The 21,968-nt window shown below is 41.4% G+C and overlaps 2 protein-coding genes across 2 annotated transcripts in view; one reads left to right on the top strand and one right to left on the bottom strand.

Annotated features, from left to right (window-relative positions):
* Window positions 1-2,691, top strand: part of LHFPL6 (LHFPL tetraspan subfamily member 6) — a 43,430-nt gene extending 40,739 nt beyond the window's left edge. The window contains exon 4 of the mRNA XM_060786642.2: window positions 146-2,691. Coding sequence (XP_060642625.1) covers window positions 146-264 — 119 coding nt within the window. The 3' untranslated portion in view covers window positions 265-2,691. The remainder of the gene's footprint in view (window positions 1-145) is intronic.
* A 1,371-nt stretch (window positions 2,692-4,062) lies between these two features.
* NHLRC3 (NHL repeat containing 3) lies at window positions 4,063-21,966 on the bottom strand. Its single transcript, XM_060786630.2, has 7 exons — window positions 21,812-21,966; window positions 16,117-16,269; window positions 15,252-15,402; window positions 14,697-14,897; window positions 14,134-14,225; window positions 8,327-8,439; window positions 4,063-4,906 (listed from the first exon to the last, which is right to left on the bottom strand). Exons 1-7 carry the CDS (start codon window positions 21,956-21,958, stop codon window positions 4,678-4,680), a joined length of 1,086 nt encoding a protein of 361 aa, XP_060642613.2. The 5' UTR covers window positions 21,959-21,966; the 3' UTR covers window positions 4,063-4,677.
* Window positions 21,967-21,968: the final 2 nt, after the last annotated feature.

Raw genomic sequence — 21,968 nt, forward strand, 5'->3', positions numbered from 1 at the left:
GTAGGTTTTCCCCAATAGATTCAGGGAATTTAATTTGAGGCTCTTTTTTTAAGAGACTGTATTTTTCCACAGACAAAAATATGCTGGAAGGAAGGCATTTCTGATACGATCTTTTATTTTCCTGTGTTGTTTTCTTTCCCTGTAGGCACCTGTGAAATTGGCTGGGCTTATTACTGTACTGGAGGAGGAGCTGCTGCAGCAATGCTCATCTGCACTTGGCTGGCCTGTTTCTCGGGCAAGAAACAAAAGCAGTATCCTTACTGAGGGCCAGAAAGACATGAAACAAATTTATCTAGTTTAGGGAGAAGGAAGAAAAGGAGTGTGCAACCCTTTTTGAAAAGGCGCACAAGCTCTTCATTGTAGCCGGTTCAATACAAACAAGAGTCAAGGATTTGGGAGTTGATGTGTGACACTGTGAATAGCAGGGTTTTTCTGTATCTTAGGGGTATAAGCCACATGGAGCTTAAGCTCTTACCATACTCTACTTAGCATATTTTGGTCTCACAAAACAACAAGACGTTTCCCCTGTCTGAGGAAAAAGAAAATGGCTGGGTTTTTAACAGACCATACATTTAAAGGGTTAAAAAAAAAGCTATACCATATTGAAGGTTAGGGATGTAGCCTTAAAAAGGATTGTTTGACATGTCTGCCAAGTTGAGAAAAAAGAGGGCATTTCTTAACAGTTCTGCTACTGTTAAAAGCACTGGTTTCCCACAAACACTTGGCCTCTTAAGCTCACTGCTGGAGCCGCTGTTGTTTGTGTGTCCGTATGGAGAAAGCACCTATTTTCAGGCCTTAAAAGTATTAGCCTCTAAAGGCTCCCCCAACCACTTGGGTTGGCTCCCATTTGGAGTTCAGCCTAGTGAATTCAATATGAAAGAGGAAAATGTTCTCTTTCCACATGAGACTCCTGAAAGCACATCTGCCTACCTTTGCACAGACACTTTTCCTTCATACACATAGAAAAAAAAACCAGTAGCCTCACAATTAAAACATAACAAAAAAAAACTGCCTCCAGAGTTAAACCAAGTCTGATGAGTCTGCCTGTTGTTGTAACACAGTGCAGTCTGGATAGCAGTTAACAGTGGAAGGCATTGTTACTCAGGCAAATGGCAATGGCTAACATATTCTGTTCACCTTCATCTAAAATTTAAAAAAGCACAGAAATCCATCAGTCGCCCACTTCCCCACATTTATAAATGCCAGCTCAGTCCTTCACTTGCACATAGGGTCAAACATCATTTTAGAAACCAATGAGCATAGCACAAGTACAACAAATCTACCATTTTTGGCATGAAAGGCAATTCAAAGTGGAAGAAAAAGCAAGCGAGAGAAAGTTCCAAATTCCTCGCTTTTTAATTCCTAAATGCCCCATCATGCTAAAAAAAGGGGTGCTATGTTGCCCTTACAGATCACCTTCACATGCAATGTATAATTGTGACGTGGCCTAAGCTTTTCATACTTGACACCACAAACATACAACATAACATTCTCTTTATTCACAAGGTGCAAATATATGTGCCCTTTTCCTCCATATAGAGAAGCAATTCCCCTTTTCAACACCTGCACCGTTCCATCAGATTAACACTCATACATATGTGCACGCACATAGAAAATCTCCTCTTCCTAACCTCTAAGCATCATGTATGCACAGGCACACATTTTCCATTCCACTTTTGTACTCCTCCTCTTCAGATTTATTTATTTTTCCCTTTTTTATTTTCCATCCCCTCCTCTCCAAGCTATCCCTTTTCCTATTCGCTCCTCAAAGGAGCAACACAAAGACAAGTGTTTCTTGATTCTTGTTTTGTTCTGTCAGAGAGTGGCTTCAAGACGTTCACGTGAAGCAGAACAGTGGAAATGCACATGGGCCATTTCCTCTGTAACCACTCTCTTGCGAGGGGCAAACAGATGTGTTTTGCCTGCTACAAGGCAAGCATTTTCCTTTCCACAAATACTGTCTTGTCTTTGTGCAAGAAATCCCCTCCCAAAAAAAGGAAACAAAAGGACATTATCATTCCTGTTTACTTGCTTATTCAGAGTGGTTCTGTTTGCAACCACTGTAACTCAATCATTCAGTTCTCCTTGTTTGAAATCAATCAACTCCTGTGTCGACTGATCCGTCATCACTCCTTCATCTTAGAAACTCAGAAAAAAAGTACTGTGGAACAAAGCAATTGCAATGAATACTCTGTGCACTTCTTACTTTCTTTGTTTGCTAATTATTTTATTTGAATTTCAGTATTATGCCATATTTTAAACAAAAAACCTAATGGACTAATGGGCCATTTTTCAGTATTTTATATAATCTGCGTACACGTGTTCTTGAATTTTATTAACGGCCTTTCAGACCTATATAAATTTTATTAACCTCAATGTTTTTGAGATTATTACAAAAAATGCAATATTTTACTCAGCGTATGTAGCCTTTTAGATAGCGCATTCCTATGAAGGGCAATGAAAGGACAAGTCTGTCCTATGAGAATTGTGTGTTTGTGGCACAGTAGAGAAATATTACTTATGCAAGAGCAATGACAGACATCTTCCAGGTTTTATTACTAATACTGCTAGGTAATTATTGTGGTATTGTGCTGTATTGTTATTTTAACATGCATCTTTGTAATGTAATTATAAAATATACTATTTTGTCTGTACTTTAGAATCTGTGTAAATAAATGTCTTATGATAGTTGACCTGTATTTAAAATCTTCTTTCTCCCACTCTTATGCTTATGATAAGAGAGGTAAGGACAACTGATCTTCACTGATCTAATCACCTCTGCAGTGATTAGCATTAATTGCCAACAGACCCATGGACTAATCCTTCTAGAGTCCATAAATCCTAACAGGAAGCCCACAGGTAAAATCAGGAGCTGCCAAGGTGGACCAAGCAAACAAAGCAGGAGGTGATAAGACTTCCATCTTCGTTAGAAGGACATTTGCCTAATGCTGTGGAGAGGAAAAGCTCAAGCCTTTTCTTACCAGCTTCCATGGTAGCATAGACAATACAGACAGGATTCATTGTCTGTAGTTTCTGAAAGTAGAATAGATTTGGAAGTTGAGCCCCCTTTTTGATCCAAGATGGTAGGATAATCATAGAGTTGGAAGACACCTTGTGGGCCATCCAATCCAACCCCCTGCCAAGAAGCAACAAAAACTCATTCAAAGCACCCCCGACAGATGGCTATCCAGCCTCTGCTTAAAAGCCTCCAAAAGAGCCTCCACCACACTCCGGGGCAGAGAGTTCCACAGCTCTCAGAGTCAGGAAATTCTTCCTAATGTTGCGGCGGAATCTCCTTTCCTGTATTTTGAAGCCATTGTTCCACATCCAAGTCTCCAGGGCAGCAGAAAACAAGTTTGCTCCCTCGTCTCTATGACTTCCCCTCACATATTTATACATGGCCCTCATCATGTCTATTCTCAGCCTTCTCTTCTACAGGTTAAACATGCCCAGCTCTTTAAGCCACTCCTCATGGGACTTGTTCTTCAGAGCCTTGATCCTTCTCTGGACACTTTCCAGCTTGTCAAAATCTCCCTAAAATTTCAGTGCCCAGAATTGGACACAGTATTCCAGGTGTGGTCTGGCCAAAGCAAAAAAGAGGGGTAGCATGACATCCCTGGATCTAAACACTATTCTCCTATTTATGCAGGCCAAAATTCCATTGGCTTTTTTAGCCGTCGCATGACACAGTTGGCTCATGTTTAACTTGTTGTCCACGAGGACTCCAAGATCTTTTGCACGTGTACTGCCATTGAGCCAGGCTGGAGATGAAACTGAAGCAGAAGGAACTTTGTTATTTGCCCTGCTGTGACAATAGGATCACTATGGAGTGTGTATATAGTTAATGGACGGGATCGAATATTCCTCTTTTCCCAATGTTGCAGTTACATTTCTTCAATTTCACCAGACATAAGTGAAACCAACCAGTATATTCCTGTATTCGAGCTACAGATACACAATCACATACTTTGGGGGTAAATTCTAGACATGTCGCTGCAATGACCTGTTGCAGTGAAAACAAAGATTCATAGCCATAAAGAAGTTCTCTCATGGCACAGAAGACCGTGTAGGTAATATTAATTTCCAAAACATTTACATATTTACATATTGTTTCACATCTGATGCATCCAAAACAATGTTTAAAATCCAGAAAAAAATGAATTTAAAACATTTTAAGATTGTACAAAACATACCAAAGTAGAAATGCAAACAGTACCCATGTTGCAATTCAAAATAGTTGTAGCCTGCAGGTAGGGGCTGGTTAGCACAAATGTGGAATTTCCCTAACATTCTCCAAATCATCAGGAGGCAAGTCCTAGAACAATATATACATGCATACATATTTTTAAAAATTATACTACCATGCAAATAAACATATCAATATTGTATAAAAGCATTAAGAAACAGATCACTGGTACTTGGTAAAAAAACAAAAATTACAAATGAACAGGAAGCTCTGATGCTGCCAAGAAATTACTTTCAGATAAAATTTTGCAGTTATACTAAAGAAATATTCTGGAAGATTCATCCTTAGTGAGAAACATGTAAACAAATTAAGTCCCTGAGATAGATTTAGAAGGAAAAATAAATGTGCACTTCAAGTTAATTCAAGGGTTCTCTTCTAATTGAAGGCAACCTGATAGGTGAAAAAGAGTTCAGAAGCTGCTTGTGAAGCTTTTAGTTTAGAGGCACATATCTCTGTACTTGCCGGGCTCCAATTTCGGCCACATATATTGCTCCAGTTTGTTTGTTGACATCAACAAGATGAGGCCTGACTTCTTTGGCTAGTTGAATTGTGTCTACTACAACACAATCCCCAATCAATCCGACTGGTGGGGCAGCCAAAAATGATATCTTATCAATATTTAGATGAGCCACGATTATATACTTCTCGTCGGGAGTAAATCTATCAGGCAAAGGAAAAAAGAGACAATAAATTTAAAAATTCAATTCCAATTCAGATATCCCTTTGTACAAGCAGAATATCTGGAGGGTAACAAAGAATGGTAGTGGTCACTTTCCATCCATTTATATCTGAGAGACTGCTTGGGACAGGATGGGGGATGTCTCTTGGAAATCCCCAAGGGATGTGGAAGATTTTCTAGGAGCAGAGTCAGAGGCAAAGGGAAACTGATATCCCTCCCAAAATGAATGGTTGCAGCTTCAACCCATATATGTTCTTTGATCACAAATTGTAGATTCCAATCACTATGGTTTTTGTGTGTGATGGGCTTTGTGTTTATTTAAAAACTTTTAGCAGATCATAGAATCAAAGAGTTGGAAGAGACCTCATGGGCCATCCAGTCCAACCCCCTGCCAAGAAGCAGGAATATTGCATTCAAATCAACCCTGACAAATGGCCATCCAGCCTCTGCTTAAAAGCTTCCAGAGAAGGAGCCTCCACCACACTCCGGGGCAGAGAGATGATGATGATGATGATGATGATGATGATGATGATGATGATAATAATACTTTATTTATACCCCTCCTCCATCTCCCCATGGGGACTCGGGGCAGCTAACATAAGGCCAAGCCCCAAAATGACAACAAATCAAAATGGAATACATACAACAAATAATAACTTCAAATAAAATGTAAACAAAACAAATTAATACAAAGTAAACATGAAATATGAAATAAAATAGTAAATTTTGAGCACAATGGGCTGGGCCAATTGCAAGGGATAAAATTATAAAAACTATAAAAACCCTGGGTGAGATGGATGAGTCGGGTAGTGGATCTGGTGAGAGATTCAGATGGGAGAAGTTATGGGGTTAATTTCACTAAAGGATAAGATAAAGTGCAGTGAACGGCATTTTGTAGTGAGCTTGTCATGGTATGGGGATTTGTTGTTCATTCCTCAAAGGCACCCCGGAACAGCCAGGTTTTTAGGTTTTTCCTAAAGGCTGCCAGGGTGGGTATTTGCCTAATCCCTCCAGTTTGCAACATCTATCAGAAGTAAGCCATACATAGGTAAGAACCTATATAAAAGTACACTTAAATAGAATTTATTATCAGAAATAATAAATACATTTAGTGAAAGAAAGAGAAAGGCCATGCTATGTGCCTGCTTCATTCATTTACAGAGTACAGTTACAGCACCAGCATATATAGTGGGTCCTTGTTATCCACTGGGGTTTGCTGGTGTTGTAACCACCCCCAAAATACAAAAACCCATGGATGCTCAAGTTCTATTATATACAATAAGGGAGTAAAATTGTGTCCCTTAAATAAAATGGAAAATTAAGGTTTCCTCTTGGGATTGTTTTTTAATATTTCAAGCTGTGGATTATGGAATCTGTGGTTATGGGGGGTCGACAGCACTGACTGGCGCTTCTGACATTCAACTGCACTGAATTATGGTTAAATCTTTTTGGCCATGGACACAAATACAAACATAATAAAAAATACCAAACAGAATGGAGCCAAAAGAGACTATCCTTCCCAAAATAAGTGTTTCCACTTGCAGGAAAGCCCTTGATCCCCTCCCTGTCCCTCAAGCCAGTTCCCATGCTGTAGTGAAGGACTCTAAAATCCTTTGAGATGTTTAGGGAGCATGAAGGAAATCACAAATCCTATTTGCAGGTTTTGTGAGCACTCTCCATGAATGAAATTCCACTCACAACATCCTCACATCCATCTCAAATACGATTCACTCATCAGACACTAATTAAAAATCCCAATTTTACAGTTCAGCACTTTGCATTCCATACCCAATAAGCCTCTTGAAATGAAAAGTGTCACAGATGATACTCTGTTGCATTTCCATATCCACAAGTTCTGAAAGCACAAAGCATTGGTGGATACACTGGGTGGGTAGCTCTCACTTTGGAGCAAATATATTACTAGTAAGAATAGCCAGTTTATACCATACACAGGATAGATGAACAGATGGCTCTCTAATATGTGCATTTTAAAGTTGGACTGTTTGGCCATCTCTAGCAAACACACTTAGGGCCCTTCCAGACAGGCCCATATCCCAGGATTTGATTCCAGGTTTTCTGCTTTAAACTGGATTATATGAATCCATACACTGTCAAATAATCTGGGATAAACAGAAAACCTGGGATCAGATCCTGGGATAAAGGTCCTGTCTGGAAGGGCCCCTGGTCAAAGGTTGGTATACAAGAAGGCCTGGCAGTTTAGTGAAAAACAGTTACTTTCAGGGTGGGTGAGCCAGCTCGCATTAAGACTAAACTAATGATGTTAGGACATGCTGCTTGCCATAACTTTTACTTGACCCAAGTCAGGCCCCAAATATACTTGATCTCAATCAGATGCTGACAAAGTGGAATAGCAGTTGGTCTAAAAGGAAAAGTATCATGCAAAGCTTCTAGAGCACACCAGAAAATAAAAAAAGGAGAAACTGTGCTAAATAAGACAAACACGTATAGGGGGCAACAGTGGGGTGCTATGGCTTTTTGCTTCATGGTTCTACAGAGTCGCTGACACAGCCATTTATGCAAGCTCTGCTGATTTTACAAAACTAATACTGCACATATTCTTCCCCACATGAAAAAAAAATCTGAAGAAAAGTATAAACGTTTACTAAGGGAAGAGACTGAATCTTGCCCCAAAAAATAAAAGGATTTACAAACAGGAGGAGCAAAGGGGAAGTTAAGCAAGAAGAAAACAATAAAATAGAATTAGCTTCGATTGTGCTGAAATAAGCCATTTGGAAGACAATCCCTGATCCTAAAGATTCCAAAAGAGGTCGACCTGTCTGTAGTTCTAATGGAATCCTATCTCAAGCAAAGTGGAAAAGTTCAGGGTTTGTTTCCACACAGAATAGAAGATTATTTTTTTTGGTGTGTCAGGAGCGACTTGAGAAACTGCAAGTCGCTTCTGGTGTGAGAGGATTGGCCGTCTGCAAGGACGTTGCCCAGGGGATGATTTGATGTTTTTATCATCCTTGTGGGAGGCTTCTCTCATGCCCCCGCATGAGGAGCTGGAGCTGATAGAGGGAGCTCATCCGCCTCTCCCCGGATTCGAACCTGCGACCTGTCTGTCTTCAATCCTGGCGGCACAGGGATTTAACCCACTGCACCACCGGGGGCTCCTAGAATAGAAGATGAGCCAGTTTAACTGAAACCAGGAGGTATGATTGATCAGAACGACTTTAGCTTAGTTATTATAATCTTTAGATGTATTCAGGTAACTGTAGTGCCACATATCAGGTAAACAGGCTGTAACTGAGGAATTGAAGCTCTTCCTCAGCTACTTGACTCACAAGGCAGCTTTTCAGACACTCTGGCAGGTTAAGATAGTCAAAACGTCTCCCTTTCAAATCCACACACATCTGCATGCAAAGTTGCAGACATCATACCTGACAGAATAAGGTCCATCTTCTGTGAAGCAGCTACTCCAAGAGCCCAACCATTCCCCTGTGGTTTTGTCAAAAACCTGAATCCGTCGGTTGGCTCTATCAGCAACCCACACCTAGTGCATACAAAGAAATGGCCTCGAGCTGTTAAAAATAAGCCTTAAACATAAATGGTTTAGACCCCTTTAAAAAAAAAATCAAACAAAATCCTCTTCAATACAACTCTGTGTAGGAAGAAGGAGGAGGAGGGGGGAGGAGAAGAAGAAGAAGAAGAAGAAGAAGGGGGAGGAGGGGGGGAGGAGGAGGAAGAGGAGGAAGAAGAAGAAGAACAACAACAACAACTTTGTTTTTCTACCCCGCCTCCATCTCCCTGAAGGGACTCGGGGTAGCTTACATGGGGTCAAGCCCAAGACAACATACAATTAAAATCAAAGACAATAAACAAATTAAAATAGCATAAAAACAGCATAAACAATAATAAACAAGCATCAAAAGCAACAACTGACTCATTTTTGGAGGGGAGGGAGGGGGCCAAAATGCGAAACTAGTTAAATGACAGGGTGGTCAGTAAGGTAGATAGAAACGTATAGTGGCATAGGAATAATAGCATAGATACAGAGCACTTAAACAGTATCAATTCAACTTGACTTAGAAATGTAGTAATGATATAGGAATTTAGGTTCAGGTCATGATTAATTCTTTCTGTTAATGAATGGGGAAGATGAATGAAAATTCAGAAATTGGGAAACATGAGGAATATGGTTGAATATGGGTGAAGACGTGGCTGTGGAGTCAGGCCTTCGATGGATGAAACAACACCATAGGACCCTGGATGGAAGTTGATGTAGATCCATCTTAATAGGACAACTGACCACTATAGTTTTATATATAGTGTTTTTAAAGTTGTTTTTGTAATTGTGATATATGATATTTTAATGAGTGTATATGTTTTTTATGGCTGGAAACCGGGCTGAGTCCCTCAATGAGGTTGAGAAGGTTGGTATAGAAAACTGTGAAATAAATATTAAATAAATAATAAAATATGGTTCACACATTTTCCAAATATGGGATCTAGTGTCTGAAATGATGCTTCATTAATGAGTGTCATGTGCGGGATGAGAATCGGAAGGTCTTCAGCTACCATTATACTACAAATGCAACGTGAGCAGAAGCATCTTATCCATTCATATGATCAAGCTCATATGTAGAAAGTTACTGAGCTATGAACATATGACTTACATCCAACTTCTAATTACAAACATGGCTGAGACAACAGGAATTAAGAGGAAACCTACCCCAGGAAGGGAAATCTATTCACGCTGAATAGCTGAAACGAAATCCAGAGAAGACATAGGTACTCCTGGTCAGTTGTAAGGCAGATCAGGGTGTGGGATTTCAACCTGTGTTGGATGGGGTCGCACTCCACCTGAAGATACACGTCTGCAATCTGAGGGATGATCCTGGAGTCATTATTGACCCTGGAATCCCAGATGTTGGCAGTGGCCTGGAGTAACTTCACACAGCTAAAACTTGTGCACCAGCTGCGCCCATACCTTGAGATGCCAAACCTGGCCATGGTAGTCCACACTTTAGTCACATCCTGTTTGGACTACTGCAATGCTCTCTACGTGGGGTTGCCTTTGAAGACAGTTTGGAAGCTGCAACTAGTGCAAAGATTGGAGGCTAGATTGCTAACTGGAGTGACGTATCGTGAGAGGACAATTCCCATGCTGCAGCAGCTCCACTTCTGGGCTAAATACAAAGTGCTGGTTGTTACCTATAAATCCCTAAATGGTTCAGGTCCACGCTGTTTGTCAAGTCACATCTCCCTGTATAGACCATCACGTACACTGCAGTCTACAGAGGAGGCCCTCCTTTCAGTCCCACCCCCTTCACAAGCTCAGCTGGTGGGAACAAGAGAGGGGGCCTTCTCTGAGATCGCTCCCCATCTCTGGAAATCCCTCCCTAAGGAAGAAAAAAAAAGCCCCCATCCTCCTCTCCTTTGAGAAACTTAAAACGTACCTATGCACTTTAGCATATGGAGAGGAGGAGGATTAGGCTAATCTACATGTATTAAATGACTGTAATGATATATCTTAAATGTAACGCAGTTGTCAGCCATTTTTAATGTAATGTCTCATAATCTGTTTTTAGGGTGTACATTGTAATGTTTATTTATGTTTTAGTTTTTATGTCTTAATGCATTTTTTAAATTTTATTTTGATGCTTAATTTCTTGTTGTAAATTTTCTGTTGTTACTCTTCATTATTTTGTATTATTTTATGTGCTCCCGCCTATTCCGAGGCATATGGATGTTTGCCTTTTTACGTGTAAATCATCCTGAGTCCCTCTGGGGAGAGAGGGTGGTATAGAAAGAAAGTTTATATATATATATATATATATATGTGTGTGTGTGTGTGTGTGTGTGTGTGTGTTACTCCTGGAAGAGTTATCATGGGAAAAAGGTGTCTTCACTTTATCATTAACCCTTGTTTTCACAACAACCTAAAATTTTCAAAATCTAAGTGTCACTGGGCAGAAAATGAGGTGAAATTTTCTGAAAAGGAACAGACAGCAAAACAAACATTACTGGTGTGTCAGCCCTTCCCTATACTATCCAAACCTTAAAAACACACAGCTGGAGTTACATTTGACTTGCATACAAATGCTACTTAAGAACAAACCTACAGAAACTATCTTGTTCGTAACCCAGGAGCTGGATGTAGTATAAACTGGGGAAGTTGCGGACCTATTTATATAGTCTTAGATGGCAATTCCTATCTTCTTTTTTTACCATCAGCAACCTTCTCTTCATAAGTCAGAGGTGCCATGAGTGTTATGAGGGCTGTTAAGTCTTCATTTAGGATGAAGACTTAAAAGCCCTCCCCATCCAGACATCTTGGCAACTCACAAGATAGTACAGATTGGACTCCAAACACATTGCTCCCCTAACTCCTGTTTTAGCTGCGATTGCTGGAGTGGCCTTGCTACATGAGTAGCATTCAGTTGGGAGCAATGCCAGTTCACACAGATTGTGCTTCCCTAGGAACACAGTGTGTGAGTGATCTCAAGAGTAGCCCCATATGCTCATGCACACAAGGCCTTCTGGATGCATTAGTCTTTAGATTCAAATTCTTGTGTGTGTGTGTGTGCACGCGCACATGCATTCATCTAAAGCTGTGCTCTGTATTTTTCCATGCACTTCTATAAGCTCTTCGCATTATAGAGTCTGACAAGGATACATAGCTCCTCCTGGTGTTGTAACTGTGTTGTTTTGTTTGGGTGCTACATCCATAGCAGCTATTATTCCAGGACAAAAAAATCCAGATCTCCTAATTAAAATGTTGGCTGCATTTGCAAGCCTGAAGTAAATAACAAGGTCTTTGTTTTACAACAAGAAAACAACCTCATTGCAAGTTAACCCAGGCTTAGCATAAACCCACTGTTACTTCCTCTTCTTTACCCTCTTCTGCTGCCTGTTACTCAGACTGGCATCAAAAGGAAAAATCAAGGAAAATTCCATAGTAAATCACCAGGCAATTGTTTTAGTTCACTGACAAATCCTTTGTTTCGAAAACCAAAGATAAAAGTGCTTCAAAAGTTGGAGCAGTTATGAATTATGCCAAAGTAATCCCTAACTCTTTCCACTTCAGACAAAACAATAAATGCATCAGACCACACCTTGAATACTCTGTCTAATTCTGGGCACCACAATTGAAGGGAGATGTTGAAAAGTTGGAATGTGTCCAGAGGAGGGTGACTAAAACAATCAAAAGTCTGGAGAACAAGCCCTATGAGGAGTGGCATAAAAAGCTGGAAATGTTTAGCCTGAAGAAGAGAAGGCTGAGAGGAGACATGATGAGGGCCATGTATCAAGATGTGAGGGGAAGTCATACGGAGGCTTGTTTTTTTGCTGCCCTGGAGACTAGGATGTGAAACAATGGCTTCAAACTACAGGAAAGGAGATTCCACTTGAACTTTAGGAAGAACTTCCTGACTGTGAGAGCCATTCAGCAGTGGAACTCTCTGCCCTGGAGTGTGGTGGAGGCTCTTTCTTTGGAGGCTTTTAAACAGAGGCTGGATGGCCATCTGTCGGGGGTACTTTGAATGTGATTTTCCTGCTTCTTGGCAGGGGGTTGGACTGGATGGCCCACGAGGTCTCTTCCAACTCTAGGATTATATGATTCTATAACCCTTTCCACTTAGGATAAAACAATAAATGCATCTCTTCTGCATGGACTAAATGGATGCAACTAAATCTATTATTTCAGAACAGTATTAACTTGGCATTGTTAACTTATTGGTGCATTTAAAACTCTTTTAAAAAAGAGAGAGAGAATGCAGTAAGAAAGTGGCTTGCATGATGGGCATGACACGTCCCATATAAAATCCTGGAGGAAATTGTATACTCACAGGGCTACTCATAGTACAGTAGCAGAGAAAAGGCAAAGAGTATTGTGTGAAGGCACTGGAAACCATTTCAAGCAACCTTGCAATAATCTAGAATTATTGGACTGACTGGAGGAAAGCTCTGAAGAGCAACACTCCATTGAAATATTTAAGACTGCTTCCAGACAGGCAGGGATAACCAATCTTTAGCCTGGGTTGTTGTAGGTCTTTTCAGACAATATGGCCATGGTCTAGAGGCATTTTCTCCTGATGTTTCGCCTGCATCTATGGCAAGCATCCTCAGAAGTAGTGAGCCTGCTATTAAACTGTAAGAAGAATTTGCAATCATAATTTCATACTATTAAAAGTGTGGTGCTTTCCCTCTATGACACTAACCTCTCAATACACTAGTCACTGTGACATCATTTCTATATGTGGAAAAGAGGGTGCCCCTACTCATTTCAGTGATCGTTTTAATCTAAGCAAACATTTGCTTTCACCTTCTTTTTGCCGGAGGGAGAGGAGGATATTACTCTTCAAAGCTCTGTTAGGGTGCCTTTGTGGAGGTTGTTTCCAAAAGGTAGTAAATCCATCTGAACAAGTTTTACAGGAACTGGGGAACAACATGTGGAGAATATGCATTCTTTATCTATAAGATGCAGTTTCCCAAGCCCTGTATCAAAGTGATTTGATACATTTTGATTATTTTGATCTATATGTAATATTTTACTCCTAGCAAACAATACACTGCCACCTTTATCTAATGATTCAATTTGGAAGGGATGTGGTAGCTTTTGGAAACAAACTCCACATCTACACTACAGAATTATTGCAGCTTGACACTTTGGAAGTTGGAGTCTGGGGAAGCACCAACGCTCTTTGGCAAAGAAGGCTAAAGACTCTGTAAAACTACAACTACCATGATTCCTTAGCATTGAGCCATGGCAGCTACAGAGGTGTAAACACGAACCAATTCTATGGTATAGATGCAGCCTTAATTAGCAGTAAACTCAGTCTACACCAATTATATAAGTATTATAGTACCACACTGGTATAATGTCACCACCATTAACTATTGTGCTAAAAGGCAGGAAGCAAAAAAAGAATTGAAAAATTATAGTGCTGTAACTAAAAGATATAAAGACCTACAGTAGTAGCACTGTAGTGCTACAGAGTCTATACATTGCATTTGGCACTAATTAAAGGGTTGATTTATAATAATTAAAAACACAAGGGAAACAGAATGACAAAGATTGGATTATGGTGCATATCCTGGGGGGAAAAAAGAGTGAACAAACCATGGAAATTCCACACTAAACACCCAGTAAAATAATTTGAATGTAAATTTCAAGTCAATACTGTATAACTGTGGTAAAACGACATTTTATAAAACTGCTTAAAAAGAGTCATTTCTACTTTACCCGTCCAACAGAATCCAATGTTACACTGTGTGGAATCCTGAACTGTGTAACAGCAGAACCCTTCTCCCCATGCAGCCATAAAGTCTTTAAATCTGTGGGTGGAAAGCAGCAGATCAGGCATCATTCATTTATAATCAAATAACAGAAGCAAAAATACAGAATTGTATGTGCTATCTTAATTTTATAGGCACTGAGTTAAGAGAAATCAAGACATCTTCCAGGGGGAAAAAACCCACATAATTCTCAAGTTAGAGTGATGCAAAGATACTCCTTAAAATGTCTAACATCCCTAAGTTAATAGAAGTCTCGACTCAGCACTGATTGAGTGGATCCTTTATTAATTAAGCTGACCTTTTGGTACTTTTGGGTTGCCCTGTAAGTCAATATATGGAAGAAAAGCAAATACAGTACGAATATTGAAGCGATCAGACAAATAAATGAACACATGGTGGTTACTGCTGATTGTGTCCAGCCAAAGCAGACAACTGAACATCACAAATGCACTCTTTATTACAGAATGCATTACTAGCAAAGGTCTCTTGAAAGTTTCACACCTGGCTCACCTTCAGTCACTTTGAGCAAGCGGTTGTTCATCCCTCCATCCCCATCCACAATGTAGATGTCACCTGTTTCTTCAACAAAAATCTCTGCTGGCTGATCAAACTGCAGGGGGTTTGTCCCAGAACCAGCTTTACCTGGTGTGCCCAGGACTTGAAGCAATTTTCCTGCAGGATCGTACTGTTTAACTGTGTGTCCACATTCACCTATGTGAAGAAGAGGTAGAGATTTTTCAGCAAAATTACATAATCTCTGGTACAAATAAGTATGAATAAAACATACTATTGAGTCACTCAATGCAAAGTGGTCTAAACCTTCCCACCATCGTGTCTTCTTGGTCTCCTGAACTTTTCATGCCAATATCGATTTATATGCAAATGCTTTTTATCCATTGTCTTTCATGTCTGTGCATGTTTGTGAGCATACATATAAATAAGTATCGAAGCCATCCTGAACACAATTTATGTTGTGGAAAGACAGAGTTTGAAGCTTCAGTTAAAAATATCAGAGAGAAACTGCTTTGTCCCGCTCTAACATAAAGTAAAAATGTTTTCACATACCAGTGCCAACATCTGTGATCCAAATGGAACTTGCATTGGGAGTGTTCAGTGCAAACATGCCATGGGGCATTTCAATCGTGGTGTTCCATGCTTGTAAGAAAGAGCCTTCTTCACCATACACCACAACCTTTGGCACATTATTATCACCTCTCTGAAGGTATACAAACATAATGTAAGAGAAAAGGGCATGCATGACTGCACCTCCTATTAACCTGCTAGGGCCTTAAGATCTGCTGGGGAGGCCCTTCTCGCGGTCCCGCCTCCATCGCAAGCATGGCTGGCGGGGATGAGGAAAGGGCCTTCTCGGTGGTGGACTACAATTTCCACAACCCCTTGCTTTTGCTAAGTCTGATTGGTACTGATGTTGGTGTTGTACTGGTCAAAACACCTGGTAGGCCTGATATGTCCCATTTCAGCCCTAAACCTTAATATATAGAGCAATGTTATACAAAATTGTGGTTTATGGATTGGTGTTGGTCCACGAGCTATCATGAATGGCCAGTTCCTGTTAAATTTCCAGATTAAAACAATTGTAATTAATGGACACAAATACATGCCACTGGGGGGGGGGGGGTCCTCCTAGCCCTGCACATCACAGAGATTAAAAAGTACTGTAATACAACACTAAAACAAAGAAAGCACAATGAGAATGAAGGAAGCCATGCAAATGTCTGATTCTTGCAAACATGCCCCCTTCAATACAGCAACACATCTCTCCAATGTATAGTTTGAGGGAAAATGATGGAGAAATGTGAATTTTTTCCAAAGTTGAAAACTGAGCCTCGAATCAAAGTGGAAAGCCTCCACCCAATATTCTGTTCAAAACTTACCAGACCAGTAGCAAGCACACAGATCTTTTTCTCACCTGTCCAATGTAAACTAATCCATGGATGTGGTCAACTGCAACGCAAAATGTTTGTCCTGTTAGTTGTTCTGGGAATTTAGGCCAGTTTACGTCAAGTTTGTAGAGTGGCTTGTCACTTTTCCAGAAAGCATGGAAAGTCAACTTGCTGAGTATCTTAAAAATAAACAACAGAAACAATAGTGTAAAGTTGACCTTGGCTAGAGACCAGGGTTATTTTTTATTAACATATTATTTTTATGTCTCACAGTTCATGTAAGGCAGCCTCCTTTAGCCTGGTACACTGCTAACAGTACATGCTTCCTGATCGTTTAATGTAGTTTGAAGCTAGGTTCACGTTGTGGCAGCCAGACAACAACCACATAAGAAAGTGCGCTAAAGAAAGTCCTTAGTGTGCATCAGTGCTCTGTGTAATCACCATCTGGGCCTCAATCTTGTTCCAGAATTTCCTAGGGAATCCTTTGCACAGTGAAACCACTTTGAACCTACATTAAACGGTCATTGTGTAGATCAGGGGTCCTCAAACTTTTTAAACAGAGGGTCAGGTCACAGTCCCTCAAACTGTGGAGGGCCGGATTATAATTTGAAAAAAGCATGAATGAATTGCATTGTCGAAGGCTTTCATGGCCGGAATCACTCAGCAAAGCCACATTGGGCTCACAACACACTACACCAAGGACTCAGCCCACTTCATTGAAAAAATCAGCAATCTCAAGCTAAATACAAACGACAAACTGATCAGCTTCGATGTGGTGTCTCTATTTACCATGGTCCCAGTTGCAGACACCATGGCACTCATCAACCAGAGGTTCCCAGAAGACATCACGGCGCTGTTTCACCATTGCCTCACCACCAGCTATTTTCAGTGGGACAATGAATTCTACGAACAGAAAGATGGAGTAGCTATGGGGAGCCCTCTCAGCCCAGTCATAGCTAACTTCTACATGGAACAATTTGAAAAACAAGCTCTTGAAACAGCAACCAAAAAGCCCACTATATGGTTCAGATATGTGGATAACACTTTCACCATTTGGAGCCATGGAGATGAAGAACTCAACAGGTTCCTGGAACATCTTAACAGCATCCACCCTAACATCCAGTTCACTATGGAAAAAGAAAAGGAAGGAAGACTGCCTTTTCTAGATGTCCTAGTCATCCGCAAACCAGATCAACAATTGGGCCACACCGTTTACAGAAAACCCACACACACAGATAGATATCTACATAAAAACTCCAACCATCACCCAAGTCAAAAAAGAAGCACCATTAAAGCCTTGGCAGACCGCGCAAAAAGAATCTGTGAACCCCACCTCCTCCAAGTTGAACTGAACCACCTCAACTGGGCTCTACAGGCCAATGGATACTCCACCTCAGACATCAGAAGAGCTGCAAGACCAAGAACAAGCCACAAGAGTAAAGATGAAGATCCACCCAGAGGAAAAGTGTTCCTGCCATACATCAAGGGAACCACTGATCGCATAGGGAAGCTGATGAGGAAACACAACATACAAACCATCTACAAACCCACCAGAAAAATCCAACAAATGCTACGTTCAGCAAAGGACAAGAGGGATCCTCTCACCTCTGCAGGAGTCTACCGTATACCATGCAGCTGTGGACAAGTCTACATAGGGACCACCAAACGCAGCGCCCAAACAAGAATCCAGGAACATGAAAGGCACTGCAGACTACTTCAACCAGAGAAGTCAGCCATAGCAGAGCACCTGATGAACCAACCTGGACACAGCATTTTATTTGAGAACACAAAAATGCTGGACCACTCTCACAACCACCATGTCAGACTACACAGAGAAGCCATTGAAATCCACAAACATGTGGACAATTTCAACAGAAAGGAAGAAACCATGAAAATGAACAAAATCTGGCTACCAGTATTAAAAAATTCTAAAATTAAAACAGCAGAGAGAAAAACAGGCAGGGACATCTAATCACCTTTCAAGAAGAGTTTGCTCCAGGCACTGTCAGCCCATTGTATGCTAATCAAGGTGGTCAGTTGAAAAGATTCACACCTAGCCCAACTTACAAAAGCCTTTTGTCTCACCCTGGTCATTCCACAGATATATAAACCCCCTTTTCCCAGCTCCAGCAGACCTCTGAGGATGCTTGCCATAGATGCAGGCGAAACGTCAGGAGAAATGCCTCTAGAACATGGCCATATAGCCCGAAAAAATCCACAAGAACTGCATGAATGAATTCCTATGCACACTGCACATATCTTATTTGTAGTGCAAAAGACATTTAAAAACAATACAATAATTAAAATGAAGAACAATTTAAACAAATATAAACTTATTAGTATTTCAATGGAAAGTGTGGGCCTGCTTTTGGCTGATGAGATAGGGTTGTTGTTATTGTTGTGTGCTTTCAAGTCATTTCAGACAGGTTGACCTTGAGCGAGGGCTGGGTAAATGACCTTGGAGGGCCGCATCCGGCCCCCAGGCCATAGTTTGAGGACCCCTGGTGTAGATGAAGCCAGAGAGTAGTGTATAATGTCTTATTGAAGAGCTTTGGAAAATGTCTTCTAACATTTTGACTGGACCTAATAAAGACACCAGATGGCTGTGGGTTCCACACAGTTTCCCATTCATCAGTCAGTCTAGGTAACAAATCATGTGAATTATCCGTGCATATAAATAAGGCCCCTTCTAACTGCCATATAAAATCCAGGTTGTCTAATTTGAACTGGATTAAAAGGCAGTTTAGACTCATATAATCCAGTTCAAAACAGAGAATTTGGATTTATATTTAAAGACCTGCATGGTTTGGGTTATATTGCCATATTATCCGGGTTATCAAAGCAGATAATCACATTATCGGCTTTGAATTGGATTATATGAGTCTACACTGCCATATGATCCAGTTCAAAGCAGATAATCTGAATTTTGTGTGGCAGTATAGATGGGGACTTAGTGTCTATTTTACTTTATTTCAACTGGGAGATTTCATGAGGGAGTCTGTGGGGAAGGGCGATTTATTTTAGTGTCTGTTTTACTTTAACTGGAAGGTTTTGAAGTTGTAAAAAAATTAAAAGGGGGTTGTGAGAACCATCTGTCCAATTGGCCATACATCAGCAAAATCCTGGAATAGGTGGTGGCCAGACAACTCCAGGGGTTGTTGGAAGTTACTGATTTCTTAAACTCATTTCCATCTGGCTTCAGGCCTGGAGATGGAACAGAGATGACTTTGGATGATCTACATGGAGAACTATATAAGAGGACTGTGATCTATTTGGTTCTCCTTGACCTCTCAGTGGCTTTTGATATCATCGACAATAGTATCTTTCTGGAAGGACTGATAGGAATAGGCCTGAGAGGCACTGTTCTGCAGTGGTCCCAGTCCTTTCTCTCAGACTGCAGTCAGAAGGTGGTGCTGGGGAAGCCCTGTTCAAACTATGGCTGTTGGACTGTGGGGTCCCGCAGGGCTCATCACTTTCCCTATGTTATTTAACATCTACATGAAACCGCTGGGAGAGATCATCTGGAGTTTTAGAGTTCAGTATCACTTGTATGAAGATGATGCTGAACTCTACTATTGCTTTTCACCAGATAATACCATGAAAGCTGTGCTGCGATTAAAACCAGTGCCTCAAGGCAGTAATGGGCTGAATGAGGCTAAACAAATTGAAACTGAATCCAGACAAGACAAAAGTACTACTGGTCTCATGTAGGATGAATCCGGGAATAGGGGTACAACTCCAGAGCTGGACTGGGTTACATTCTCCCGAAAGCTCAGGTTCACAGTTTGAGGGTATTTCTGGATTGCTCTTTAAACCTGGAAGCCCAGGTGGTGGAGGTTCCCAGGATCATCTTTGCACAACTCAAACTGGTGAGCCAACGGTGGGCATTCCTAGAAAAATCTGACCTGGACACTTTGGTACATGCCTTGGTTACATTCCACCTGGATTACTGTAATGTGCTCTATGTGGGACTGCGTTTGAAAACAGTTCGAAAACTTCAATTTGTTCAAAAATTGGCAGCCAAGTTGCTAATGGGAGCAGATATAAGAGAATGTACTATCCGCTCCTGAAACAGCTGCATTGGTCCATGCCTGAGTCACATCTCGTATAAATTACTACAATGCAGTCTACGTGGGGCTGCCTATGAAGACAGTCTGGAAGCTTCAAATAGCTCAAAGATCTGCATCCAAACTGCTGACCGGAGTGGACTGTAGGGAATATATGACCCCCCCCCCTCTTGAAGCAGCTCCATTGCTTGCTGATCTGCTTCTAGGCCCTATTCAAAGTGCAGGTTATTACCTACAAAACCCTATATAGTTTGGGTACTACCTATTTACGTGATCACATCTCTCCTGATAAACCTGTTCAGGCCCTAAGATCAGCCGAGGACGCCCTCCTCTCAATTCTACCTCCCTCACAAGTGAGGTCGGTGGGGACAAGGGAGTGGGCCTTCTCGGTAGTGACCCCCCAACTTTGGAATGCCTTCCCCAAGGAAATTAGACAAGCACTAACCCTCAAAACTTTCAGGAAGGAGTTGAAAACCTGGCTATTTAAGCAGGCTTTTGATAATGGCTAAGACTATCAACCACCTTATCGGACAGGACTTTAAATGGTAATTAGAACTATAATTTATAATGCTGGATACCCCGATCATAGGAATTGGCTGGTTTTAAACAGTGTTTATATAGATACTGTTTTTAGTGGGCGAAATGTTGCAAATTGGCCACCTTGATTAGCATTAAATGGCTTTGCAGCTTCAAAGCCTGGCTGTTTCCTGCCCAGGGAATCCTTTATTTCACAGATATATAAACCTCATTTGCCTATTTTCCAGCAGACCTCACAACCTCTGAGGATGCCTGCCATAGTTGTGTGTGAAACGTCAGGAGAGAATGCTTCTGGAATGTGGCCATACAGCCCGAAAAGCTCACAGCAGCCCAGTGATTCCAGCCATGACACATTAAGGTAAAGGCAAAGGTAGTCCCCTGACATTAAGTCCAGTCATGTCTGACTCTGGGGTGTGGTGCTCATCTCCATTTCTAAGCCGAAGAGCCAGCGTTGTCCGTAGACACCTCCAAGGTCATGTGGCCGGCATGACTGCATGGAGCGCCGTTACCTTCCCGCCGGAGCGGTACCTATTGATCTACTCACATTTGCATGTTTTTGAACTGCTAGGTTGGCAGGAGCTAGGGCTGACAGCGGAAGCTCACACCGCTCTCCGGAATCGAACCTGCGACCTTTCGATCAACAAGCTCAGCAGCTCAGTGCTTTAACCCACTGCGCCACCGGGGGCTCCGCAGTGGCTCCATGACACATTATCTGGGTGGTTTTTAAGGTATTATATTGGGGGTTTACATAGTGTTCCACACTAATTATACATTAGTATAATTTGTGTGAAATAACATAATATGTATGGGTTTAACTTGGTTTTAATTTTCATATTGTATGTTTTTACTGCCTGTGAGCCGCCTTGGGCCCTTGACTGGGGAAAGGCGGGGTACCAAATTCATAAATAACAACAATAAATAGCATAGGTTGTTGTGAGGGCGCCTGTCGTCATGGTGACACCCTCTGTCGCCATGGTAACATGCTCTCCCTCACAGGGTGGTCGTGAGACCCTTGAGGAGGGAACACAGGCCACACCTCGATGGCACTGACATCTTTTTTGGCACAATCAATACACATGGGCCCTTGGGAGCATCCTCTTTGTCTTGGCCGACCCACCTGAAGCTCGCTCCCTGCCCTATACGAAGCTAGGACCACAAAGAGGAGGGAGCCCCCCGCAAAGGCCGCCAGCAGCCGGAACCCGGAAACGGAGGGGACCCCCATAGCCAGGCAGCCCGCAGCCCGCTCTCCAGGAGTTCTGCGCATGCTCAGCCAC

The sequence above is a fragment of the Anolis sagrei genome, chromosome 1, assembly GCF_037176765.1.
Source record: "Anolis sagrei isolate rAnoSag1 chromosome 1, rAnoSag1.mat, whole genome shotgun sequence".
Classification (NCBI taxonomy): domain Eukaryota; kingdom Metazoa; phylum Chordata; class Lepidosauria; order Squamata; family Dactyloidae; genus Anolis; species Anolis sagrei.

Bases quoted from the DNA above. Each gene is read 5' to 3' on its own strand.
- NHLRC3 (XM_060786630.2), bottom strand. From the start codon at position 21,958: ATGCGCAGAACTCCTGGAGAGCGGGCTGCGGGCTGCCTGGCTATGGGG. The intron at 15,403-16,116 runs GTGAGAAAAAGA...GTATACCTTCAG, and splicing joins GATTAGTTTACATTGGACAG to AGAGGTGATAATAATGTGCC. The intron at 14,226-14,696 runs GTGAGCCAGGTG...TTCCACCCACAG, and splicing joins CTTGCTCAAAGTGACTGAAG to ATTTAAAGACTTTATGGCTG.